Genomic DNA, 24856 nt, shown 5'->3' on the forward strand with positions numbered 1-24856 from the left:
CTCTGAAAATCTACTATGAATTAGTGATTCCAGATATAATTTATGCACTCTACTCCAACAACGGTATTTTATCAAAATATAGGCAGCACCAATAACAATCTTTAAAACAGGCGAGCCGTATGCTCACCTGCGTACTAAGATTATGTTAGTAGTTACAATTCCTACAAGTCATTAATTTTAAATCTGTAAAAAAATCGAATAATTATACATTTTTCAATTCAAGTTGAACAGCAACACGTAATCATTATCATTTTTATCATATTTCATGTAGCTGATCATTCCGTTCTCTGTGACCTACTCACAAATCTATACTAATAATATAAAGCTGAAGAGTTTGTTTGTTACACGCGCTAATCTCAGGAACTACTGGTCCAATTTAAAAAAATCTTTCAGTGTTAGATAGCCCATTTATCGAGGAAGGCTATAGGTTATTTAACGTCACGCTAAGACCAACGCAGGCGGAGCACAAATAAAGATCATGATGACAAATAAAGATGTTTCAAAATCGGGATTTTTTCTCTTTTGACGGCAAAAACTTTTTTTTAGCAAAACTTTAACCCTTTCCACTGCGTGCGTTGCGGAAACGGTTAAAGTTTTGCTAAATTAATGTATGAGAGAATTGTTACACTATACATGATCTAAAAAAAAGTCCGTGACAGCATAATATGTCTACATGTTAAGGATGGCTCACTATACCGTTTTTTATGCTAACCAAATTTGTTCTAAAATAAAGCTTTATTTGTGAAGGTGTTTTTAGGAAGATGATATTAATCCCTATCCAAATAAATACGTAATTCATTACGAGGCTTTAAAAATAAGATTTTTCTGGATTTCTCCAGGATCCCATCATCAGATCTTGATGAAAGACCATTGGGGAAGTCAATCCTTTTGAACGATAAAAAGAATTCTCAGAATCGGTTCGAGCATTCTCGAGAAATCGGTGAATAAACATAGATAAAAAATTATGGTCGAATTGATAACGTTCTCTTTTGAAGTCGGTTAAAAGCGTGATTTTGGTTTAGCTAGTATTACATAAATGTCCATTAAAACACCAATATTTAAATACCATTCGTTTATTTCTATACAAATCATAACTTACTTTAAAATATCAAAAGAAAACAATTATCTCAGCAAAAAAATAAACATAAATTTCTCTTTTTTCAATGTAGAATAAAATAGGTAATATAATAATGTTGCTATAATACATTTTGCATTTACATAGATTACAAGGCCTTATACTAGAAAGCTAGAAAAACCAAATGAATCTAATGGACCTAGAATGTGGTTTACTATTTTTTAATGTATTATTTAAATGAGTGCTTACTATTACATACATTTAGATAATAATTTTCAAGCCATTTAAATACAATTAAGATATTCAATATTTTCTAAGAGTATGTTTAACATTTTCCTCTCCTTTCTACTAATAACACATGTACTTGTGACGAAATTATTAGTTTAAATACCTAATGTTATTCAATTATTTGAAATGAAATATGAAACTACAATGTCCTTAGGGTAATTTTACAAAAAAAGACTGAAACGGTAATTTATTGTTTTGAGTTCTGTCTATATTTTTATAATCTACACGCTCATTTTTTATTTCAAAATATGTCACATTATAGCTTTTCTAACAACAGACAATTACACAGTCTTGATTAAATATTTATGTGTCCTATTTAATAGCAAATTTCTGCATACTCAATTTTTAATCAAAGCTAATCAGTTCTGCTGTGTTATTGTTTGGTTCTGGCTTTACTGGTGTCTGAGCTTGTTGGGGTGTTCCGCTTTGTTGCTGTTCTTGTGGAACATTAGGAAATGATTGTTGCACCTTAACAGGTATATTCTGCGACAATGACTGCCCTTGTGCCATTTGCTGTGTTGGACCTATCATATGTTGAGGAACCGTTCCTGGTATTTGTTGCATTTGTTGTGCCATTTGACCTTGCATTTGCTGTCCAGGTATATGACCTTGAGGCAACTGATTCAAATTTTGACTGTGCTGTGGTATATTTTGACCCTGTGGTAACATTTGTTGTCCTTGCATCATAATCTGTGTTCCCGCTTGTTGAACACCTTGTCCGGGATTAGTTTGATGACCTGCCATTTGAGGCTGGTGAATTTGCTGAGGGACTTGACCCTGATTTTGATGCATTTGTGGTCCTTGAGATATCATATTTTGGCTTGTTGAATTAATGTGATTCGGGTTAGTTATTCCCTGTGTATGACTGGGCAATTGTTGAGTTTGCATCGTTTGAGGCCCCTGTAATGACACCGGAGGTCCTTGCATTGCCATTTGATGAGGTTGCTGAGGATTTTGTGGTTGTGGACCAGCTTGGTTGGGTTGGTTCTGAATATTTATTTGATATCCCGAAACAGGCACTTGTGGATTAATATTAGGATTTTGTCCTTGGATCAAAGGCATTCTCATGTTTTGCATTTGCACTCCAATCATTGGATTATTTGGGTTCATCATGGGTTGATGATTATGTTGACCGACAGTCGGTAGCATCATTGGGTTTTGTTGTTGAGGTTGATTTGGCATAACTGGTTTTTGCCCTGGCGGTCCATTGGCAAAGTTTTGGGGCATTATTTGATGCATACCCGGTTGCGACGGCATGCGCATTTGGTGCATTTGTTGCATCATCATCTGCGGCATAGACATCTGTTGTCCTGCCGGCAGGCGAATATTAGGTTGGTTCATCGGCGGCTGCGGCCCTGCAGATGACGGGCCGACGCCGGGCATAGACGTCGATATCCCGTACGCATTCGACATATGAGGCATAGACTGCGCCACAGTCGGCATCTGATTCGGTCCCATTGGGGCATGAGATTGGGATATTTGCGGTTGACCGGGCATCGGGACTGATGCGTCAGTCGTAGCTTGAGGCATCATTTGAGGATGATATTGAGGGCCTCCATACATAGCTTGATTGGGATATCCTGTAGGGAACTGGGGCACAGACATTCCGGGCACGAAATAGCCACTGTTGGTCGACATCATGTACTGATGTTTCTGCTGTTCCTGCCTCATTTGCATTTCTCGCTCTTGTTCCTGTAAAGCACGAAATGGAAATTTAAAACTAAAGAATCTTATATAGAAATTGTGTGACTATTTATTAAAAGATACAAAAGATGGAACTAATAGTTAAAACTTCTCAGTGATTCATATACTATGGACTCTTTGTACAACGATTTATTGAGTCATTTAGGTTAGTACAACTCTCCTGCCTATTTCTATCATATATTAACCAAGTGGTTTGAATTATATACGATGAGACTGTGGCGGTAGCCACCACAGAGCACAAGTTATTTGACAGACGGCTGAACCTTGCTTACGACATTTTCAAGAAAAGCTTGCATATATGGCCGTCTGGTGTAGTGGTAAGTGATATGGTCACTACACAAGGAGGTCGCGGGTTCGAATCTCGCCAAGGGAAGATATTTGTATGATAAATATAAATGTCTGTTCAAGGGTTACGGATGTATATTAAATATATGTATGTGTATAATAAAAACCTTACATTTATTTCCGTTATCTGGTACCTGTAACACTAGTTCTTTACGAACTTACCACGGACCAGTTAACGTGGCGTGATTGTTAGTAAATATTTATTTATTTATATGAAAGTTCCGAACAAAAACATTAGGACCGTCGATTTAAGATCTTCCCTTCATCGTTATCCCCAAAAGACATATCCACTAAAAATTTTAAATTAGAAAACGTAAAGATAACCTGAACGCGTTGCAGGGCGAGTTGTCGCTGATACTGCAGGTACTCGTGTTTCTTCTTCCTCATGGCCTGTAGTTTGGCGGCCATCTGCATCTGTCTCTGTCTTTCGGCGGCCTCGGCGGCGGCGGCGAGGCGGGCGGCGTGCTCGGCGCGCAGCGTATCCAGTGCCGCGCGACTGTCGCGGATCTGACTCACTTTATCCTGCCCAACATTATAATAATTACTAATGGTCCCCCGGTAGTCGAAATTCGACAATAATTACTTGGAATTATAACAGATTTCGCCAAGACAAATATTTAATAAAGACAAACAATATTTAATCTATTCTCAATTTGACCACAGCCATAAGCAATAAGAAAAGTTTGACAGTAAACAAATAGTATACATGCGCGTGTGTGTCAAATGGTAGTTGTGTAATGTTTTTTTATTTATTGTTTTGATTTCATACTCCTCCGTACACACAATTTTCGTAAAAAGGGGTACAAAATTTTTGCTTCACGTATTAATTATATAGATATACAAACACTTCTTTATTATGAAGAACAAACAAACACGGAATTCAGTTAAAAAAAAATATGTTGTACATGTGCGATCAGTAATTTAGTATAAATTTATATACGAGAGTATGTGCGTAGAGTACGTGTATAGGTCGTAAGTCATTGTAAGGGAATGATTTGATTACAGATGAAAGGACTAATTTAAAATAATTTCGTGTATTACAACAAGCAGTACGCAAAAAATGCCTTGTGACACTAATAGACGACGACCGAGCTTTGCTCGGTTTTTTTTTTTTTTATAACGCCATCTTGTTTGTCTTTAAAGCAGTTAGTTGCTCTCAATTAAGAAAAATAGTATTATTATTCGCCAATAGATTTCCGGAAGAGTCATAAAGTTGATTATCGATAAAGTTGATTATTGAAAACACGAATAAAACAACATTTTCTGAAAATAAATCGGAGCTAGATCGATTTATCGCCCCCGAAATCCTCTGTGTACTAAATTTTATGAAAATCGTTGGAGCCGTTTCCGAGATTCAGATTATATATATATACAAGAATTGCTCGTTTAAAGTTATATAAGATAAGAAAAAAAATTAATTTAAGAACACACATAAAATACCTCACAAAAAAAACTGCTCGTCAAAAAATTGTAACAGTACAAGATCTATTATTCTTGATACTTTTTTTATAAAACAAAATACCTGTAAGCTTTCCAAGTAAACGCGTTTGTCGTCTTGTTGTTGTATGTACTTCAGCAAGCGTGAATGCATTGTAGTCAGATTCATGAATAGAGTTTGAACTGCGGTGTCGTTGGCGATGGAACGTCCGCTACACAAAAAGTATTCATTCGTATGTCAATTTGAATTTCCAAGAATAATAAAATTATAATAAAAAAACATTCATCGTTCATGTTATGAATAAAATTGAGATAAATACCGTGACGAGTTACTCTTCATTCTGTTAACGAATATTTCTATCTGTGACTTGAGCGTATCAACGAATTCATCTATTTCTTTGTCTTCGGCGTCGTCGTCTTGCGCTTTGGCTGTCGACGGTTTTGTGAAATCCTGTAACCAATATAATACACATAACAATTTCTTACCTTATGCCACCCCCACAGTTTGAAACTCGGCGTGGCCTAAAGGATAAGACGTCCGGTGCATTCGTATCTAGCGATGCACTGGTGTTCGCATCCCGCATGCGGGTACCAATTTTTCTAATGAAATACGTACTTAACAAATATTCACGATTGACTTCCACGCTGAAGGAATAACATCGTGTAATAAAAATCAAACTCGCAAAATTATAATTTGCGTAATTACTGGTGGTAGGACCTCTTGTGAGTCCGTACGGGTAGGTACTACCACCCCGCCTATTTCTGCAATGAAGCAGCAATGCGTTTCGATTTGAAGGTTGGGGTAGCCGTTGTAACTGTACTGAGAGACTGAGACCTTAGAACTTATATCCCAAGTCCCCCCATCTAAGCGATAAAAAAAATTGTAATTGATTTCAAATCACACGTTTAAGTTAATTTAAAAAACAGTCGTAATTGTATTATAATAAGATGTATAATGAGTATAGCACCTCGGCTGTATCGTTGGAGGCAGTAGAGGCAGGTGCCGGCGCGGTGGGAGCCGCTCCCGCAGTGTCACGCGACAGTCGTTGCTCCCAATAGTTCCGGTCTAAGTATCGAGATAGCTCAGCGTTGGCCTGTGTGCTGTGTTCGGGGGAGGCACTCACTGATGACGGGGTTGGAGATACTGTGAATACAAATTTATTTGAATAATATCAAACAATTTTTTTTGGAGTGAATTATTACTTGTGGTCCGGAGGCCTTTCCAGTTTCACCAGGACAGGTGAGCCAGCAAAGGCTCAGCCAGAAGGGGTGGGATATGCTAACAACTGCCCGAGCGCCTCCGAAGGAGACCTAACAACTCAAGAGCAACTGGATCGGAATCGCGACCCGCTGAGAAGATCCGGTGAGAAACTCAGCGAGCTGATGCGTGGGTTAGGTTGGACGTCGACCTCTATGTCGAGTTCGACGAGTACGGTTACCGATCAAACAATATATTTTTCTTTATCCGAGTAGTTGAACTCGTCCCCCGCCTAAAGCTACTCGGCTACCGGAACTCATAGAGGTCTTAACGTGAATGCAGTCAGCTTTCGCTGAGACACGAGCATCTTTAATTTAATTTAAATCACTGTACTCCTATCGAGTGATGAGATAATGCCGAGATTCGAAGTCGTCGTGGCGTAAAGGACTAAGACGTCCGGTGCATTCGTGTGTTGCGATGCACCGGTGTTCGAATCCACCATTTTTTCAATGAAATATGTATGTGCTTAACAAACGTTCACGATTGACTTTCACGGTGAAGGAATAACATCGTGTAATAAAAACCAAACCCGTAAAATTATAATTTGCGTAATTACTGGTGGTAGGGCGTCTTGCGAGTCCGCACGGGTAGGTACCTACCACTCCCCCTGCCTGTTTCTGCCCTTGAAGCAGTTATGCGTTTCGCTTTGAAGGGCGAAGCAGCTGTAGTTAAAAGTGAGACCTTAGAACTCATGTCTCAAGGTGGGTGGCGGAATTTGCGTGGTTGATGTCTATGGGCTCCGGTAACCACTTAACATCAGGTGGGCCGTGAGCTCGTCCACCCAACTAAACAATATAAAAAAAACCGCAAACAAGAACTTTTTTTCTTTTCAAAGTAAACATGATGATACCTACATACTTAACTCGACAACTTCAATGATAACCGAACAACATCGTGTCATAAAACGAGACCAGTATATTACCTATGTACCAATGTAAGCACTAATTTATCTATTGTAAGCCAGCACGACTGCACTCCGTAGCTGTAGAGAAGCAATTGCACTTTCCTTGAAAGGGAGATGACAATTTACAATACAACAGACTTTAGATCTTAGAACTTATATCTCAAGGTGGGTGGCGCATTTACGTTGTAGATGTCTATGGGCTCCAGTAAACATTTAACATCAGGTGGGATGTGAGCTCGTCCCCCCTTTTAAGCAATAAAAAGAAAAAAGACTTCGATATCATGGCTCAAGACAGTAGCGGCATATACTTTGTAATGTCTGCAAGCTCCAGTGACAACTTAATATCATGTACACCGTGAGCTATCACACGGCATCTAGGCATTGACACTTATGGACATATGTCGGAGTCACTGCCTCTTACTTACTGTTAGGACGATGAGGCGTGGGATCCGGTGCGATATGAGGGCGAGATTTACGTTCTTTCTCTTTATGTTCAGCTTCGGACTGACTCAGCGCGATAGCCAGTTGCAACTCTTCTTCCTCTTGCAGTTCCTCAGCAGTTTTACCACCAGGAGGGCGCTTCTAGTGATATCAATGAATGTATAAAGAAAACAATATTTTCTTTTGCCGACTAAAACTAACTGAAGTTTATTAATTTAAAATATACAGTTACACTATTTTTATTTTCCAATAATATAGAGGATAGCTACAAAACTTTGTTAGATTTTTCAGGTTTTTTTACATAATTCTCTGTATAATAATATGAGCGTGTTTTTGTTATGCTTTAATGTGCGGGCGTACGTACGAGCGTACGCCCAAGTAGCTGCCTACTGCTGAATGTGCCCAGCTTCTATCAAGATAGTTCAATCATTGAGCATTAAAAATGATTTAAGTAATGTATATTAAAAAAAAAAATTAAATAATAATAGCAATAATCATAAACAATTGTGATGCAATTCAGTACTTTAACTGTGGGAATTTGATTGGGATTGATTGGATTTGAAATAAAACCCATTCTTTGTTTAAATAGTTTGTATTACCATAATTCAATTGCCAAATAAATCCAAATTAATAATGAAATAAAAGTATGTCTGAAACATTTACACTAAAAATTACAGCTATTCGAACTAAAGTAAATTATCTATAAAAGGGAATGTCTATCACTGCATTACATTATTTCAAGTAATAAGTCCCTGGGTTATATGAGGAGTTGTTCGTCGTTTAAATGACAAACTTCATATGTAAGAAGATTATTATTAGAAGATTAATTCTTTTATCAATCATTGTTTATCAATGTTGCTTCAACCTCCTTACAAATTTAGGTGTTTCAGGTACTGTTAGAGATGCTGCAGATTTTTCTGGTACAAATGGTACAAGCACTGGTACAGGTTTTGCATGGTGTATAAGTTTTGCTCGGAGTTCTGCTTTAGCTCTCTCTTCTGATTCAAGTCTTTCTTTCTCTTTCATCTGTTTAATTCTTTCCATTTCTTCTTCCTTTTCTCTCAATTGCTTCTCAAACTTCTCTCTCTCTGCTGCTCGTTTCTCTGTAGTCAGCTCAAATGGAACAGGTTTTACTATATGCAAAGATTGCAAAACTGGCTTAAATGGTTCTTTGTAAAGTACTATAGGTGGCCGAGCTTCAAATTTATGATTTTCCTTATTCTCTGAAGAAGCAGTGGATGAACTGCCTTTAATAGTGGCACACTTCATTTGTTTCTTTACAGCACCTGGTAAGGGTTGGGCTTTGAACAGGGAGGCCTGTTTTCTTTCTTCTTCAATTTGTTTTTTTATTCTTTCATCCCTACGACGTTTCATCTCCTCATCTCTTTTTTCAAAAGAGAAAGGTTCTGGTTTAACTGGTCCTTGTCTCAGGCACTTCTCAACTAGTTTCTGGGATGGCTTTTCATTCTTCAGTTGATCAGCAGAATTTGTCCTTTTATAATGAAATTTAGGACTAATTGATTTTGTAACATGGACTGGAGGCTTCACTGGCACTTGTGGTTTTTGAAGAATATGTTTGGGGGCAGGTCTAGCTTTAAATTTCTCAACTACTGGGGATGCAATAGGTTTTTTATGGATCTCAGTTAAGTGAAATGGTTCAGGAACTGTCACTGGCTTCTTTGGTACATCTGGTAGATTTATAGGCCCTTCCATCACAGACTTAGGTATAGGATGAGCTTTGATCTTATATTTTTTTAATTCTTCAAGTTCTAGGTCTTCCTTTTCTTTTTGTGACATTACATGTAGAGGCCGCGAACGCGCTTTGCAACGGAGCATGGGAGACTGAGGAACTGTAAGCCCATTAGGGCCTGCACGTCCTTGGGTTCTGAATATTTGAGGTTTAGTCGAACGAAATCTACCCGGAGTATCTCTTTGATAATGGTATATAGCCTCTGCCATGGACACAAACTTCGTTTTGGACAGTTCTTGTGGTCCCGCTGTCGGTCTCCGATATCTTTGGTACACATCATCATGATCACTGAATTCCAACTTAACAAGATCTTCACGAAGGGCTGCAATATCGCTCATTGACAATGATTTTCTCATTGAGCCGTAATCGTTCTCGTAACTATCCAAATTATTATGGTCACCAAAGTCTTCTTCAATAGGAGTGACCGGTTCGTCCTTTATATTCATTTTAGCATTCGGTGTGAAAAAACTTTCACCACGAAAATTAGTCACGTAATTTTTGGCCATTTTCTGTGTTTCGAAATACACAAAATAAAAAGTATATTCCCTCAACAGTGGATTTTTTCAATCTCGTGTTGTCGTTATTTTCAAACTCTGACAGAAGTATTTTTTATTTGTGTCCTGCTTGGACAGGCCACAGGAACGATTTCATACAGCCAATATTTCCATTTTATAAATCCTCAGTTTAACAAATCTCAAAGGGGAAACTATCATCAGCCAAGACAAAATCACTTTACTACCGCAAAAAAGAAATGGTGTTAGTGCTTATTTTCAGAATAATTTTTTGTTCAATGCAACAGTTCTTGTGATTTATTAACTAAAATAACTAACTTCGAATGAATGCAGAATTACTACTCAAAATTAAGGTATTTAAAAGTATTTATATTTTTAATTATTTTACAATTTATTTTTTCAAATTTAGATTGGTAAAACTCTCGCAGGCATAACATCAGCTTGTGTTACAGGTCATGTTTATTTAAGGCTATGTACAAATATCACATTAGAATTTGTGTATTTCACACAATACTTAACATAATTTACCTTTTATAAAACAATTTACCAACAGCTGGCACGCCGAATCTGTAGTCATGGGGAAATGTTAAGATAATCGTGTAGCTAAATCAAACCCGAAAAAAAAAAATAGTGTAACGATTACTGGTGGTAAGGAATATTGTAAACCCACAAGAATAGGTACTACAATTCGACCTATTTTTACTGCCAAGCAATCATGTGTTTCGACATCTGTTTTATAATATAAACGCCATTTCTCTCGGTATATGACGATCATTACTCAAAACTAGATGAACCGTGACCTCGCTTACCAACGTACAATCTTAAAAAAGTAAATAAAATATTCATAGATTTTACTGAGGATACCGCAAATTTCTTTACTGGTATCACCGAGTAATAAACTCGAGTAAGCAGTTTTTCAGAAACAGGAATATCGAATTGAATTAATTACGAAGAAAACTTATGTGATTCAATTATTTCGCTAAATGTACATAACTTTTTCGTAGCACACAATTAATGCGAGGACCTAACATAACTAAACAAAAAAATATTTCGAACTGAATTTAGCAACAAAATATTTACTTCAAACTTCAAATCGCAGCCATAACATTTCCGAACGCTTCTTAATCTTCTTATATGTCACATGTCATTTCATGATTTCATACTATGAGTAGTAATTCCAAAATACAAATTAAAAGTTGTTTTTAGGTACTATGCTTTATGAAATTAAATAATCTACAAGTTGATTGTTATTACAGTAAATAAATTCCACGAAATCTTCGTACACAGAAAAAAAAAATGTCGCAAAGTTCATTACCGAATCCAAACACGTTACTGCCTCTGGAACTTGTTGACAAATGCATTGGTTCCCGCATTCATATCATAATGAAAAACGACAAAGAAATGGTTGGAACTCTACAAGGATTCGATGATTTTGTAAACATGTTACTAGACGATGTTACCGAATACGAATCGACACCAGAAGGACGAAAAATAACTAAGTTAGATCAAATTCTATTAAATGGCAATAACATAGCGATGTTGGTGCCCGGTGGTGAAATGCCTGGAGAATCATACGATGGATAGTGATGTTATGTGATGATTTTCTAAATAAACCAACATTTAAACCTGCAATCTGTGTTTTGATCAACATAATCCTGACATTGAGAGGTCAATCTTTGTATTATTAAGTTACAGACACAAAAATGTAATATTAAATGAAGTGATTCACTTACTTGTGGTTGTGTAGGTCCATAATCATTTGATGTGTCAGTGATTTCAAGTTTAGCAGTTGAAGTTGGAGGGCGACTCACTTTATCAAAGCAGGCATCACATACTCTAACCTGTTAGTATAAATAGTAGTTTCTAATGATTCAATTTCGAAAATAATTTTAGACTAAGTATGACATTGACGACGGATAACATTACTAAAAATTAGACATTGTGTAGACTAAAATAACCACCAAAAAACAATACTTTCACAGAAAATTGATTAGCCATGATTGTTGAAAAGTTTTACATTGTAAATTATTAAAAGTATGTAAGTGAAGATGGATATATGGGGAAATTTTTGATATTTTTCTTTTTAATGTTGTCATATTAACCTAGCTGGTTTTTTTTATAAAGAAATGCTATATCTATATTTATTTCATAAAATTAAATCATCAAATAATTTTTCATTGGTGTTACTCCACAATGGCAGTAAGAATTTAATGTTATGGTCTATTGATTCATAAAAAGTTAGGATAGATATCAATTAATTGATGATGATGACGTATTTGTAATATAAATCATCAATAACTATAATTATTAGTCAATTTGCAATAAATCATGAAGAGTGCGGTGGTAGAGCGCTGCAATTCTGTGAACCAGAGCATGACATTCCTTACAGCCTGAGGTTATCACCGACTGTTTTTCTTTGCTGCCCCTAAAAACTCTGTAGTCAATGCACAACCTCTGTCAGGGAGACTGCTACTGTTGGATCAGGTTTTGAATGGTTTTAAACAAGTAAATGTAGGTAATTTATATTGCAGTTACAGATACAAGTTAAGTACATTATATTATTAGTAATTTATAGCTAGAATATTGATAATTGTACCTACCTCTTTCTCAATTCCGAATTTAGGTAGAGTTGATGTTTTAGAGCTGCATTGTTGACAAAACACCTGACCACATGCTCGACAGTGATGGCGACGTACCATCAATGAGAAAGCAATACGGCATCTGTTACAAAAAGTATATTGAAATCTTTCCTACATTAACAGTCTGCCTTTTAAATTAATTTAGAATCACAACAAGATAAACAATATATGATATTTATGTAGAGACTTGTATATCTTCACCTATATGAAATTTAGCAAAATTTAATGTTAGTAAAAACTTTGTTTTTTCAAAATTAATGAAAAATTGTCATCCTGATCCTGAAACTCATAGAAACTTGCCTTATTTGTTTACATCCTTTTATCATAATATAAACTGTTTTAAACATCAGTATTAGTATGCTCTGTGCATGTTTATGTATGTAAAAATAATATTCTAAATGGATGGCCTGGAATTGGTAACGAAAAGCACTAAAAGTTATGAGAATTACAAACCTGTGACAAACTTCTCCATCAGCCCATTCCGGTGCTGTATCAGCAGAGAACATTGCATCTGATTCCTTCAATGCAGGAAATTTGTAACCTTCAGCCTTTAATATATTCACTGTATCCTGTTTGCAAAGAATATTTAAAATAACATAATTTTGTGAGGTAATTTCAATCTCTGAAAATTACAGGTTACAGTAGAATTTTTTTGCTCAACAAAGACTGTTTGTGTTGAATTTTTACCATGTAGTTACTTTGTTTGTATGACTCATTCTGATAATGATAAGGCACGACAAACAGGTAAAAATGAAGGCTGTGTGGCTTAGGTGTATTATTCTACTAAAATAGCAGTATAAATTCGTAATTTGTTCCTTACTATAATTTAGAATATGAAACTCTGTTAAATAAATTAAAGCATTATATCTAACATTGATGTGGATTTTGCAATGTAAACAGAGTAATAACAATATATTACCATGGGCCTGATTATTATATGAACGGTTCAATGAGTGTAGGCGTTAGCGTTTACTCATGTAGTGAAGTTTGAGATGGAATGATCACTTACATTCTGAATACTTATTCAATTTTATAGGAGACAAGTGACGAATAGAGGGATAACGTTAATTAAATTAAAGAACTACAGTGTTCTGATCAATACCGCCAACGTGACGCACACGTACGTAACAATAGGTATCGAAAGTACAGTGAACTGTCTCTCGCGATGGCTCTAACATGTACGGCGCACTTTTCTGATCTGAGAATCGTACTTTGACCACATTTCTGTACACCACACGGTATGGTTTAACACTGTGTTAAACAAAACTGACGGGCTACATTTCTTAAGAATGAGAAAGTCTAAAGTATGTTCTTTCTCAGAATTTGGTTAAATGTGATAATATAAGTTTCGGGATCGTCGAAAATGTAAAAGATATTACTGACATGCATTAAAGTAAAAACTTATTAACGAAAACAGGGTGGTGTCATCTAGTATAGCACCATACCCTTTCTTACCGTGAGTGTCGTAAAATGGGACCACGGAATTCACTGAGAAATGATCAGTAGCATTCTCTAATTATTATACCAATAAATTGCGATTGCTATGCGATTGCCATGCCTCGTTTACTCCTGCCGCACAGTGGGTCGATACTGTGATTTTAGTGACTTAGGGACCAACTTTGTTTTTTTATAAATTTTTTTATGTAGATAGATAGAGCTCGTTAATCTCAATAATCATTGTTTTGGGCAAAAATTACAAAAACTTTATAGTTTGGTCAGAAAAATGTGTTTTGTGATTTATTTGTATGGAGCGGGTCACATTAAATTAAATTCCTGCTAAGTACCGCGAGGTCCCGCTTTGAAACTTTATTTTCCTTATACCTTGTCTAGTCTACTATCATTTGATGCTATGAACATGTGCATGAAGTTGCAACTCTGCCAAATAAATGGATCGAAAAAAATTAATAAATACATAGAATAAAAACCTTTATATTTTTTTTCGTAAGTGCTTTTATGTTAAATTTGATATGGATTAGTAAGTAAAAGCACGTAATGATACCCATAATTACATAATACCTAACAACAATACATTTAGTAGGTCTCTAATTAAGCAATCTCTCTAATTATTAAGATAGTTAACATTATTTAATGAGGATAATTAGTTAAGTAGCCATTACTGGGTAGTAGAAAATATAGTAAACATTTGTTTGTCTCTGGAAGTATAAAGTGACCATGTTTATTATATACTAACTAGTGTTCGTTTATTCGTACTACTACTAACATCTCGTGATTGTCGTTGTGATCTTGCTGTTTCCGTTATAATTGATAATTTTGTTAACAATTTAGGATTATTTATGATTTTAAGAGAGCAACTACAGTCGCTGTCTGATAATAAAAAACTCTTTCAATTCCTACAAAATCAAATAAACGTGACCGAAGAGAAAAATGTTGAGCTCCAAAAATTCAGTACGCAATTTTGTTCAAATATAAGTGCAATATGGAAACGAAGTAGTCGCATGTTAGCACAGTTTATAAGAAAAAAATGTGATTGGTTAGAATGTGCAATAAACTGGCCCGAAGGAATGATACCTGAAGCTATCAACACTGCACATGAAAGGCTCGAGATTTCTAATACTGAAGATGTTGAAAATGTACCACCCTCAAATGTACTACAGAAGCCTCGACATCTATTTTTGCACCTCGAAAACCTTTTGAAGAATTGGGATCCAGGCAAAAACGAAGACGCATTAAACAAATTTACCAATCGCTTTCGTTATCCCCGGATGAAATAAAAGCTACTACAATTACTAGTTTGAGAAACACTAGAAATGAAGATGTAGGAGAAATAATGAACCACTTGTCAAATCACCCCGAAGATCTAGAAAAAGTTAATGAGTATTTAATTACAAGTAAAGTGAAAAGTAGTACATATTCTCCCGATAAGGCAATATTAGTTTCACTTAAATTAAGTGGCAGTATATAAACCTAAGAGAAGCAGCAAGTGAAAATGGGTCTGATTTATACCCTTCTTAATATAAAATTAAGCAAGAAAAGACCAAATGTTATCCAGGGAAAGACGAGGTAATTATTACTGAAGAAGGAGCTGCTATTAAAATGCAAGCATTACTAAACTTGGCGCTATATAGGCTTTTAGATGTGATTACTTCGGATTTGGACTCTGCAAGAGAGCTACTGCTTATAAGCAAATAGGCTTTGATAGAGCCCCAGGTCAAAGTAATTATAAACAAAAAACTGAAACAGAGTTTGATGATTCATCTATTTTCATGGTCAGTCTAGTTCCTATAAGGCTTCAGAAATTTGATGGAACAATTGTTTGGGAAAAAGACCTCATCAACTTTTTATTGCCGTCCAATAATGTTTAAATTTACAAAAGAAACGCAGTCAACAGTGACAATTATAAAAGCTAGCATAACAGAAGAAATAGAAAGACTTCAGCCATCAAAAATCAAACAAATTGAAGTTAACCATCAATTGCACATGATGATGATAGACGGCAAAATAACCTTATATTTTTCAGAAACATTTTCTGCTGTCTGTGATATTTGCAAAGCAAAACCGTCAGAGTTTTTTGGAGTGACTTGCTTATCAAAGAGAAAATAATGAAGAAATATTCCAGTATGGAATGCCATCTTTACATGCCTGGATAAGATGCATGGAGTGCTTACTTCATATCGGTAAATATAATTTTATTACTTCACAATTTTTTCATCGTATGTAGTTTCCTGTGAGATTATTTTTTATATGACACTTTTTTGTTTGCGTCTTATCGTTTGGACTTCAAGAAATGGGGTTGCAAGGGGGGATGACAAAGAAAAAATATCAATCAGAAAGAGCGCTATACAGCAAGCGTTTAAAAAGGAATGCGGTTTACTTATAGATGTTGTCAAGCAAGGAGTAGGAACAAGCAATGATGGCAATACTGCCAGAAGATTTTTCAGGGATGCAGAAGAAACAGCCCGCATAACAGGAATACGTAAAGATTTAATAGAGAGGCTTCACGTGATTCTTCCCTCTGTTGCATCTGGAAAGCGCGTTTCCAATTTTTCGGAATTTTTTAGATATACTGCAGAATTGTATGTTAATGTATATCCCTGGTATTATATATGCCTTCCAGTATCCATAAATTGTTGGCACATGGCAGTGATATATAATAATGAAGAACTTTGGTGCCATTCGTATAGGTAAACTCTCGGAAGAGGCAGCGGAAGCTCGCAATAAAGATTTTCGGAAATATACAGAGAGATGTTATTCAAGAATGAGAAGTAGAACGTCGACTAATGAGGATATTTTACACAATCTTCTTTCGTCTTCTGACCCAAAGATCGAAAGGTGAAACAAAATATATAATATTTAGAGAGATTGCATAATTAGAGACCTACTAAATGTATTGTTGTTAGGTATTATGTAATTATGGGTATCATTACGTGCTTTTACTTACTAATCCATATCAAATTTAACTTAAAAGCACTTACGAAAAAAAATATAAAGGTTTTTATTCTATGTATTTATTAATTTTTTTCGATCCATTTATTTGGCAGAGTTGCAACTTTATGCACATGTTCATAGCATCAAATGATAGTAGACTAGACAAGGTATAAGGAAAATAAAGTTTCAAAGCGGGACCTCGCGGTACTTAGCAGGAATTTAATTTAATGTGACCCGCTCCATACAAAAAAATCACAAAACACATTTTTCTGACCAAACTATAAAGTTTTTGTAATTTTTGCCCAAAACAATTATTATTGAGATTAACGAGCTCTATCTATCTAGATAAAAAAAATTATAAAAAAACAAAGTTGGTCCCTAAGTCACTAAAATCATAGAATCGACCCACTGTGTGCCGCTCACATCCGGTGCCCTACCCCGGACCGGGCCGGAGCCCAGTCGGGGCTATTGAGACGGCGGGACAGGGTTGACGCAGAGCATATTACATCCATCCCGCCGTCCCACAGACGCCGGACCGGCGGCCGCCGGCGACACGACCACTGGTTCTCTCGGTCAGTGGGCGGAGAACCCGCCTTGATGGCGCCGCGCTACACCTTCCCCCGGAGCGGTCGGGGGAACGCGGTCTACCATCACCCGGTTTCCTACTGCGGGCGAGTGCGCAAAGCACGCCGACCCACGTCTGGGTCCCTCCCCGCACAAAACGGAGCTCTTAGGGGGCTGGGTCATGGATACCACCCCGGTCCCGACCCCTGCTTAGGGGCGGTGGATTTTAGCGTAGTGAGGAGAGCTTTGCCTCACTCGCCCAGCTGCCTCCTTCTGCGAGATGGTGCACTCGCAGAAGTCGAGCATAGCCTTCCAGGACTCATCGCCGCCGAGCATCGACAAGTCAAGTCCTATCTATGCGACCAAGACACGACGCTGCGCCTCCCAAGCGGGACTGACAGCGAGCGTATGCTCCGCCGTATGCAGGTTGCATCCACAATGGTGACACCGGTGCAGGTACTTCCAGAAGCATCCGTGCCCGGTTTGCACCTGCACCAGAAGAAAGGTGAGGCGTCCTCCACCACGATTCACCTAGTCATCAAAGACCGGGTAAACCGCCTCGACGGTCCGTAGTCCCCACGTGGGGTAGGCCAATCGCCTCGACCACGGCTCGAGTACAGACCTCGTTTACTGGTGGTGGATTTTAGGGTAGAATAACCGTCATATATCACAGTCGAGCTTTCGCTCTTATATCGCAGGGTGGGTGGTGCATTCACACTGATATGAATGTACACCTCTACACATCCATCACTTTAGAAAACAAATTTTCAACAATACATATCCAAGAAACCACGTACCTGAACTGCTCGATATTTAGGAGAATTTCGAAATGCAAAAGCCCACGCCTGTATGAGTTCCAAGATTTTGCTACGAAGATTCTCATGCTGGGTCGTTTTCACCAGATCACGTAACATTTCGCAGAATGCCTTTGATGTCACTTCGTCGTGTATTCCAGAACCTATATGAAATATCTAATGTTGTACATTCGGAAATGGAATTGGTTGGTTAAATGCGTCAAGCTGATTTTGGTTGATTGCAGGGCATAAATATTACTTTGAGTCAATTAAAAAATTATTGTTAATAGAAGTTTTGTTTTTTATTTCTATGAAGGCAAACTGGTTAAAGGCCCGTAATATGTTAAGTGCAACAGGCATGAAGATGCAGTAATAGTAAAAGCACAGCTTACTACAGCTTTTCAGTTTTAGTATATTCAATTTGTAATTACTATTGATGATCATTTATGACTATGCAGTTTTGCTGGATGTGTAATGAAATGATAGTGTCTGCTTGTTACAACTTATTAAAAAAACATACCACAATTTTTGACAATGCTTTCTAATGTAAGTAAAGCAAACATAGCTTGATGAGGATTCTGAGAGTATAATTTCTTTTTGACTGCTGCAACTGCATATTTTGGTCTGAGAACAAAACAAATTTACCAACATTAAATCACATTTAAAAAAAAATACACTTATTATCTCCCTATATTATTTGAGCAGATAAATGTTTACTCATACAAATTACATTATAATTTGATTACGTATCATGGGCATTCATATGTAGTCTTTAAACTGTTTTCTAAATGATGATAACAATGATATATGATTTAAAACAAATATGCATTTAGATTGAACATTATTTGTGAGCAAATATTTATAATGTCATTGAATATTTTTGTTAGCTTAGAAAGGCAAATAAGGTAGCTTGAATTTACAGATCTGAATGTAAATTCCATTTTAAACTTTGAAACATCAAATTCTTAGTTTCATCAGAATATTGTTATCCTATTGTACAGGCAGAAAAATGACTGCACAATGTAGAAATGAGCTACACTGTAGAACACTCACACTAAGCTCCACTATAGGAAACAGTCCTCAAATATACAAAAGTTCTGAAAAGTGGGTAATATGGATGGGTGGCAATCACAGAATGTGAGCCCATTCCACACTGCACCTATAATTGCTTTACTTGTTTCTTTGCTCTCTAAAGTAATGCTGGTTATAGCTGGTTTAGTAATTCCAGATCTCGGGATATCTTAAAAATTGCCAGATGACTATTGACTGACAATATGAATTCTGTATTATACGACTGGCAACCTGCTTGTATACCAAATTCATTGTTCTCTCTCTAGTTGTATGTTTCTGATAATTTCATATATGGATTATGAGGGAGGCACTCGAGACAAGCAACTCAGAAATTTGGTTCAGGAAAGACGATCAAAGCTCATATTGTTTATTGTCGTGGGGAATGCTGAGTAAAGGCTATCCAAGTTAGGCAAATTCAATCTAGTAATCAAACAGATGAAAACTAGAGTAGCTATCTGCAGGGCCTCACATTTTGATCACCAAATTCAGAAGTACGAAAGGGAATTTTTAGAATTGGGATGGTGGTCTTAAAATCCCTGTAAGTCTTATACAAACCAGGCAAAATTATGTGATAATTCACCATGAATAAGAAGCTGTTAAGTTTTTTTTTATTCTTTGTATTGAGATTTTTGGGTTTCTTATTTTAAATGTTCAGTATTAGAGATAGTTCAGTATAGAATTAAATCAGTGGAAAATAAGCTTTCAAAATCCAATATAGTAATGTTTCATTTGTTTTTTTATCTGCATGTCAATTTCTATATATATATATCTATTTAGTTAAATTTATATAAGTATCTATTAAAATCTCTGATTTTTATGGTATATTATAAGTATAGTATGGTGTATCTCTGGTATATTATACATGTACCTTTATAATTTTAGGCTCTTTGTACTCTTGAGCTGTTGCTCGTTCACTATTGTATGATCTATATTTCTATCATACAATATTGATTTTTTTAAAGTTTTTACAAGCCTATAGATCTATACTGCATATTATCTTTGTCAGTTAGTTTTTCAGAAACATAACTGTTTGTTAGAGAAAGTTACTGTTAGATTGAAGAAAAAAAAAACTTTACAAGAAATTGTCAGTTTTTTACTTACGTGCAATCATTTTGTCTGATCAAATCACAAATTTGTAATATCGTCGGCCAATCAGGGTCTAGGCGTAGATTACTGGTAGCTTTATCTAAAAAAGAAAAAAATATATAATTTTGTTAGTAGCTGTAATTTAACTACTGATAATTACTTTCGTCATTAATTATTAACGACCCTAAGCCGTTACGTAAAGGTTGTTCTATTGTTTAAATGTGTTCTCGAAACAAATGTTTGAGAAAAGCAATGTTATGTTAATCAGTAAAAGTATGTATTCTATGGAAAAACAATTTTTTTTGACGTAATGATTGATCTACATTATGAAATTTACATACCTAGCAATTTATCAAAATTATTTGCACGAAACATTTTTTCAATTAGATTGTAACTAGTATTTTAGAAAATCAACATTTACATTTATAATATGAACAAAAATTATTTCAGTAAATACTGATATGACATGACACTAGCCATAGATGACAGTACAATTTTGTCAATTTTATTGTTTTTTAGGCATTTTTTTTTTTTTTTTTTTTTTTTTCCTACCTAAGCTGAGAGCCTTGAGAGGCTATATCAGCGTAACCCTAACTTTAGTAGGTGAGCTCACGGGGCTCAAACCTGACGATGTTGCTAACACGAACCCTAGCAAGAGTCGTGCTTCGCAGAATCTACCACCGGATCGGAAACGCGACCCACTGAGAAGATCCGGCGAGAAACTCAGTGGGCTGTGTCTGGGAGTTAATTTACTCGTCGAGCCCTTCGTCGCAAGCGACGGGTTCGACGAGAACGGTGACCGGTGCTTGAATTACCTAAAAGCACCGTTAGTGGATCGGGCGGATCCGAGATGACGTGTTTTGGGCGACGTCGACTGCTTTCCATTCTGTCCGCAGGATCGGGAATGTAGTTACCGGCGGCCACGATGAGAGGGTTCTCGTGTCGTGCCGCTTTATCGAAGTGGCGCATGGACGCCGACTGCAGATACTTACTGATGGACTCTAAGTCCAGGTCGTCATGGAGGTCGACGTTCCTGACGAACCACGGGGCTCCGACGGCTATCCTGCAAAAACGGGATTGAATAATTTGAAATGTTTTTAGGTGTATGCGGGCCGCGTGAGCGAACACTACACTTGCATAGGTCATGACGGGGCGTATGCAAGTTTTGTAGAGTGTCACCTTATTTCTAAGGGACATTTTACTTCGCCTACATATCATCGGGTAGAGACGTCCTAGAATGAAGGCGGCACGGTCGCGTACCGTCTTAATGTGGGGGCGGAATGTCATCCTACTGTCGAGGGTGACGCCTAAATATTTGACCTTCGGGGCCCACGGTATGGGCTGGTCGAACATCGTGATAGGGCGAACGGCGGGGGCGGGGGTATTGACGCGCCTAGTCGGGAGGGGGATGCTCAGCGTGGTGTTCGGAGGGCGACCCCTGTTTTTTAGGCAGGTATACACACTGATTTTTGTAAGGGATTTTACAACCTGGTAACCAAGACCTTTAGGTCAAGACTTATTTTAATTTAAATTCTTATTTTTATGAAAAATTATAATATGAAGTGAAATGAAATGAAATGAGATTATGTGGTATGAAATTTACTCCGTAAAATGGTGGTCATTTATTGAGACTTTTTCAGTGGACTTTTTAGAGGATCCCGAGAATTTCAGCGGCTGTGTTTCATTTGCTCCCATTTGTGCACTTTCATAGATACTAAACAGCTAATAAGCTACCGTTATGACACACTTAAACCTTTAAATGTGTCATAACGGTGGTTTATTAACTGTAGAAACACTAAATAAAAAAAATAAAAAAAGTGTGTGTGTCCGCTCCGACGCACGACTGGAGTTTACTGGATATAAAAAATTAAACGAAACAATACGAGAAATAGTTCTATATTACGACAACACGATACACTACAGATTATTAACAAATTAACGAGACACAAAACAAACGACTAACAAATATATGAAAATACAATAATGAGAGAAACGCGCGATCAGTACGAGGCTTTGTGGCGGACTGCCGGCGCATGTACTAGCATGTCACACGAAATGCGCATAACGCATTTCGTGTGACATGCTAGTACGATTTTGGTCCCCATAATTTTCATACCCCGGGCCTATATATGTAAATCGATTCTAAAGGAGTAAACTCCAAAAAAATAAAAAAATCATACAACATCACTCTTCGCGTTCCCGCCAAAAAGTCCGGTACACTCCGGTTTTTTTTAAAGGGATTTTATGACCTGGTAACTGAGACCTTTAAGTGATGTCTTATTTTAATTTATATCCATATTTTTATGAAAAATGATATATGGAGTGAAATGAAATGAAAATGATTAATTTGAGACATTAATCAACTGGGATGAAATGAATTGAGATGATATGGGATGAAATATAATCTCAGTAAAATGGTGGTCATTTACTAAGATTTTTTCAGTGAACTTTTTGGAGGATCCCGAGAAGTTACGTCCAGCGGCTTTGTTTCATTTTCCCACATTTGTGCACTTTCATAGATATTAAACAGTTAATAAACCACCATTATTACACATTTAAACCCGAAGACACACTAAATAGACAAAATAAAAAAAATCACACAACTTCACTCCTCGCGTTCCCGCCAAAAAGTCCGGTAAACACTGAAGGCTACATCGTGCACAGATTAATCACACAGCACTCAGCATGGACAATTAACTTTTCCAAACCCAATAAGATAAATGGAAATAAATCTACTTTTTTAAATACATGTAACTTAATATATGACTTTGTGGCAGGAATGCAAAAGGTCAGGCGCTTATATAGTAGTGTAAATTATTTTATTTTGTTCATTGTATTACTTTAGGAGTAAAGTGTAAGGCTGGTGGCTGATTAATGAAATTAAACATAAGCGCTAGATGGGGCTACTCCTGCTCTCCCAAAAGTTGACTGAAGTCTGAGTAAGCTCTTACCATATTAGTGGGACTTTATTTCATAATTCTGATGTTAATATAATTACAGTTTCCGATAAAAAATCATTTATTTCATTATATTATTTTTTATAACAAGTGTGTTCTATGTAAACAGTTATAGTTGAAAAATAAACGAACTTGACGATTACAGTAGCATTGGAAAAACCTGATTGGCATACCCAAAAAAAAAGAAAAATAATTTGACAATAATTCATGTTAATTCTTTTTTCATTTGATTTGGCCGTTAATGGCGACACCTGTTACAATATACTGAAACTTTATAATACCATCTATCACGACAAGATGACGCTAAAAGTAGGTATTAAAATTAATTTAATACAAATTTTAATTAACATTATTTATTTTACAAGAAAAAATTTAGCCTTTAGTATTACAAAAAAACGTGTCAAAAAAACGTCGTGCGATAGATATTATATTGGGCAATACATTGCATCCCTTGTAATATACATAACACTATTAAACTGTGTATCGCGAATAATTTCGAATTAAGAAACTTTAGCCGACGGAATTTTCAGAGAAATTAATTTTTTGCGTTTTTGCACCGTTTCTATTCTATTCTACGTATCTAACCAAGATTCACATGAAAGTTTATCTTTATCGTTAGGTATAATTATCGTTGCCGCCGCTGACTATTTCCCGATCATGCAAGAGCCAGTCACCGTGTACGCCCTAGACACGTCCTTACGGATCTATCAGATCCAATAACATTTGTACCAGACGCCTTCAGCTCTAACACTAGGAGCACTAACTCTTCACTAACTTAGGGACCCCGGTAACCGTACTCGTAGAACTCGACAAAGAGTTCGACATGCAACCTAACCCATGCATCAGCTCGTTGAGTTTCTCCCCGGATCTTCTTAGCGGGTCGCGATTCCGATCCGGTAGTAGATTCATTCGCGAAGCAGCTGCTCTTGAGCTGTTAGGTCTCATTTGGAGGCGCTCGGGCAGCTGTTAGCAAATCCCACCCCCTACTGACTGAGCCTTTGCTCGCTCACCTGTCCTGGTGAAACTGGAAAGGCCTCCGGGCCACCAGTAATCCTTCAATCATAAAAAAAACTATCTACCTATAAGTAGCACTGCAACTATATATAATACTTAAATGTATTTTTTTTCGTGATTCGTTGGGTTATTACTTGAATTAAAAAAAGTCAGATTCATTCTGATGAACAAAAATAAAATCACCGTTCGTAGCTAACCTTCGTGTAGTATAATATCAGTAGATATTCTTATCTGTCCTCTTTATGACGCATCATAAGTATGTTCACTATCTAAATTTAGATACGTATGAACGTATTTTAATAAGTGAAAACTAAAATCACGCCAGTATGCCTAAGTAAACGGGTTAAATAAGAGTGCTACCAACAATCCTGTATTTAATAGTATATTACTTCAAACAGTGTAATGTGCACAATCGTGGGAAAATACCTGAAAGCCCAGTTTGACACAAATAGTAAAATTTTGTCAAGACTTGATACGGATTTACAAAGCTGCACCACTCAGCTAACGGCGTTAAAACTGCTTGTGTCATCACTTCAGATACGAATGTCAGCGATGCAGACCATGTACAGAGACACAATGGAACTTAGAAAACTAATTGTCGTAATACATCCACATCTTCGGAAGGCAAGGT

The 24856-nt window shown here is 36.6% G+C and overlaps 3 protein-coding genes across 4 annotated transcripts; 1 reads left to right on the forward strand and 2 right to left on the reverse strand.

Moving 5' to 3' along the window:
* Positions 1-1057: 1057 nt before the first annotated feature.
* Hrs (Hepatocyte growth factor regulated tyrosine kinase substrate) lies at positions 1058-20750 on the reverse strand. 2 transcript variants are annotated; one of them, XM_028171209.2, is made up of 13 exons: positions 20596-20750; positions 20270-20354; positions 18618-18721; positions 18101-18261; positions 12807-12922; positions 12315-12435; positions 11448-11555; positions 7437-7593; positions 5818-5993; positions 5170-5300; positions 4935-5061; positions 3737-3934; positions 1058-3055 (listed from the first exon to the last, which is right to left on the reverse strand). In XM_028171209.2, the coding sequence occupies exons 1-13, from the start codon at positions 20627-20629 to the stop codon at positions 1709-1711; spliced, it is 2865 nt and encodes a 954-aa protein (XP_028027010.2). In that variant the 5' UTR covers positions 20630-20750; the 3' UTR covers positions 1058-1708. The 2 variants fall into 2 exon arrangements, with proteins under 2 accessions (XP_028027010.2, XP_089590538.1); XM_089734412.1 differs by lacking the exons at positions 18101-18261; positions 18618-18721; positions 20270-20354; positions 20596-20750 and adding an exon at positions 13363-13511.
* On the reverse strand, positions 8029-10234 carry LOC114240606 (targeting protein for Xklp2). Its single transcript, XM_028171212.2, has one exon. It carries the CDS (start codon positions 9706-9708, stop codon positions 8302-8304), a length of 1407 nt encoding a protein of 468 aa, XP_028027013.2. The 5' UTR covers positions 9709-10234; the 3' UTR covers positions 8029-8301.
* On the forward strand, positions 10111-11346 carry LOC114240607 (U6 snRNA-associated Sm-like protein LSm5). Its single transcript, XM_028171213.2, has one exon. It carries the CDS (start codon positions 11011-11013, stop codon positions 11296-11298), a length of 288 nt encoding a protein of 95 aa, XP_028027014.2. The 5' UTR covers positions 10111-11010; the 3' UTR covers positions 11299-11346.
* Positions 20751-24856: the final 4106 nt, after the last annotated feature.

The sequence above is a fragment of the Bombyx mandarina genome, chromosome 17, assembly GCF_030267445.1.
Source record: "Bombyx mandarina strain Sakado chromosome 17, ASM3026744v2".
Classification (NCBI taxonomy): domain Eukaryota; kingdom Metazoa; phylum Arthropoda; class Insecta; order Lepidoptera; family Bombycidae; genus Bombyx; species Bombyx mandarina.

What these genes read in the sequence shown, in the direction of transcription:
- LOC114240606 (XM_028171212.2), bottom strand. Translation starts at nt 9,708, where the DNA reads ATGGCCAAAAATTACGTGACTAATTTTCGTGGTGAAAGTTTTTTCACA.
- LOC114240607 (XM_028171213.2), top strand. Translation starts at nt 11,011, where the DNA reads ATGTCGCAAAGTTCATTACCGAATCCAAACACGTTACTGCCTCTGGAA.
- Hrs (XM_028171209.2), bottom strand. Translation starts at nt 20,629, where the DNA reads ATGTTTCGTGCAAATAATTTTGATAAATTGCTAG. An exon ending in TAATTTTGATAAATTGCTAG is followed by an intron (nt 20,355 to 20,595) that starts GTATGTAAATTT and finishes TTTCTTTTTTAG; the next exon opens with ATAAAGCTACCAGTAATCTA. An exon ending in CACGCCTCATCGTCCTAACA is followed by an intron (nt 5,994 to 7,436) that starts GTAAGTAAGAGG and finishes TTGTATTCACAG; the next exon opens with TATCTCCAACCCCGTCATCA.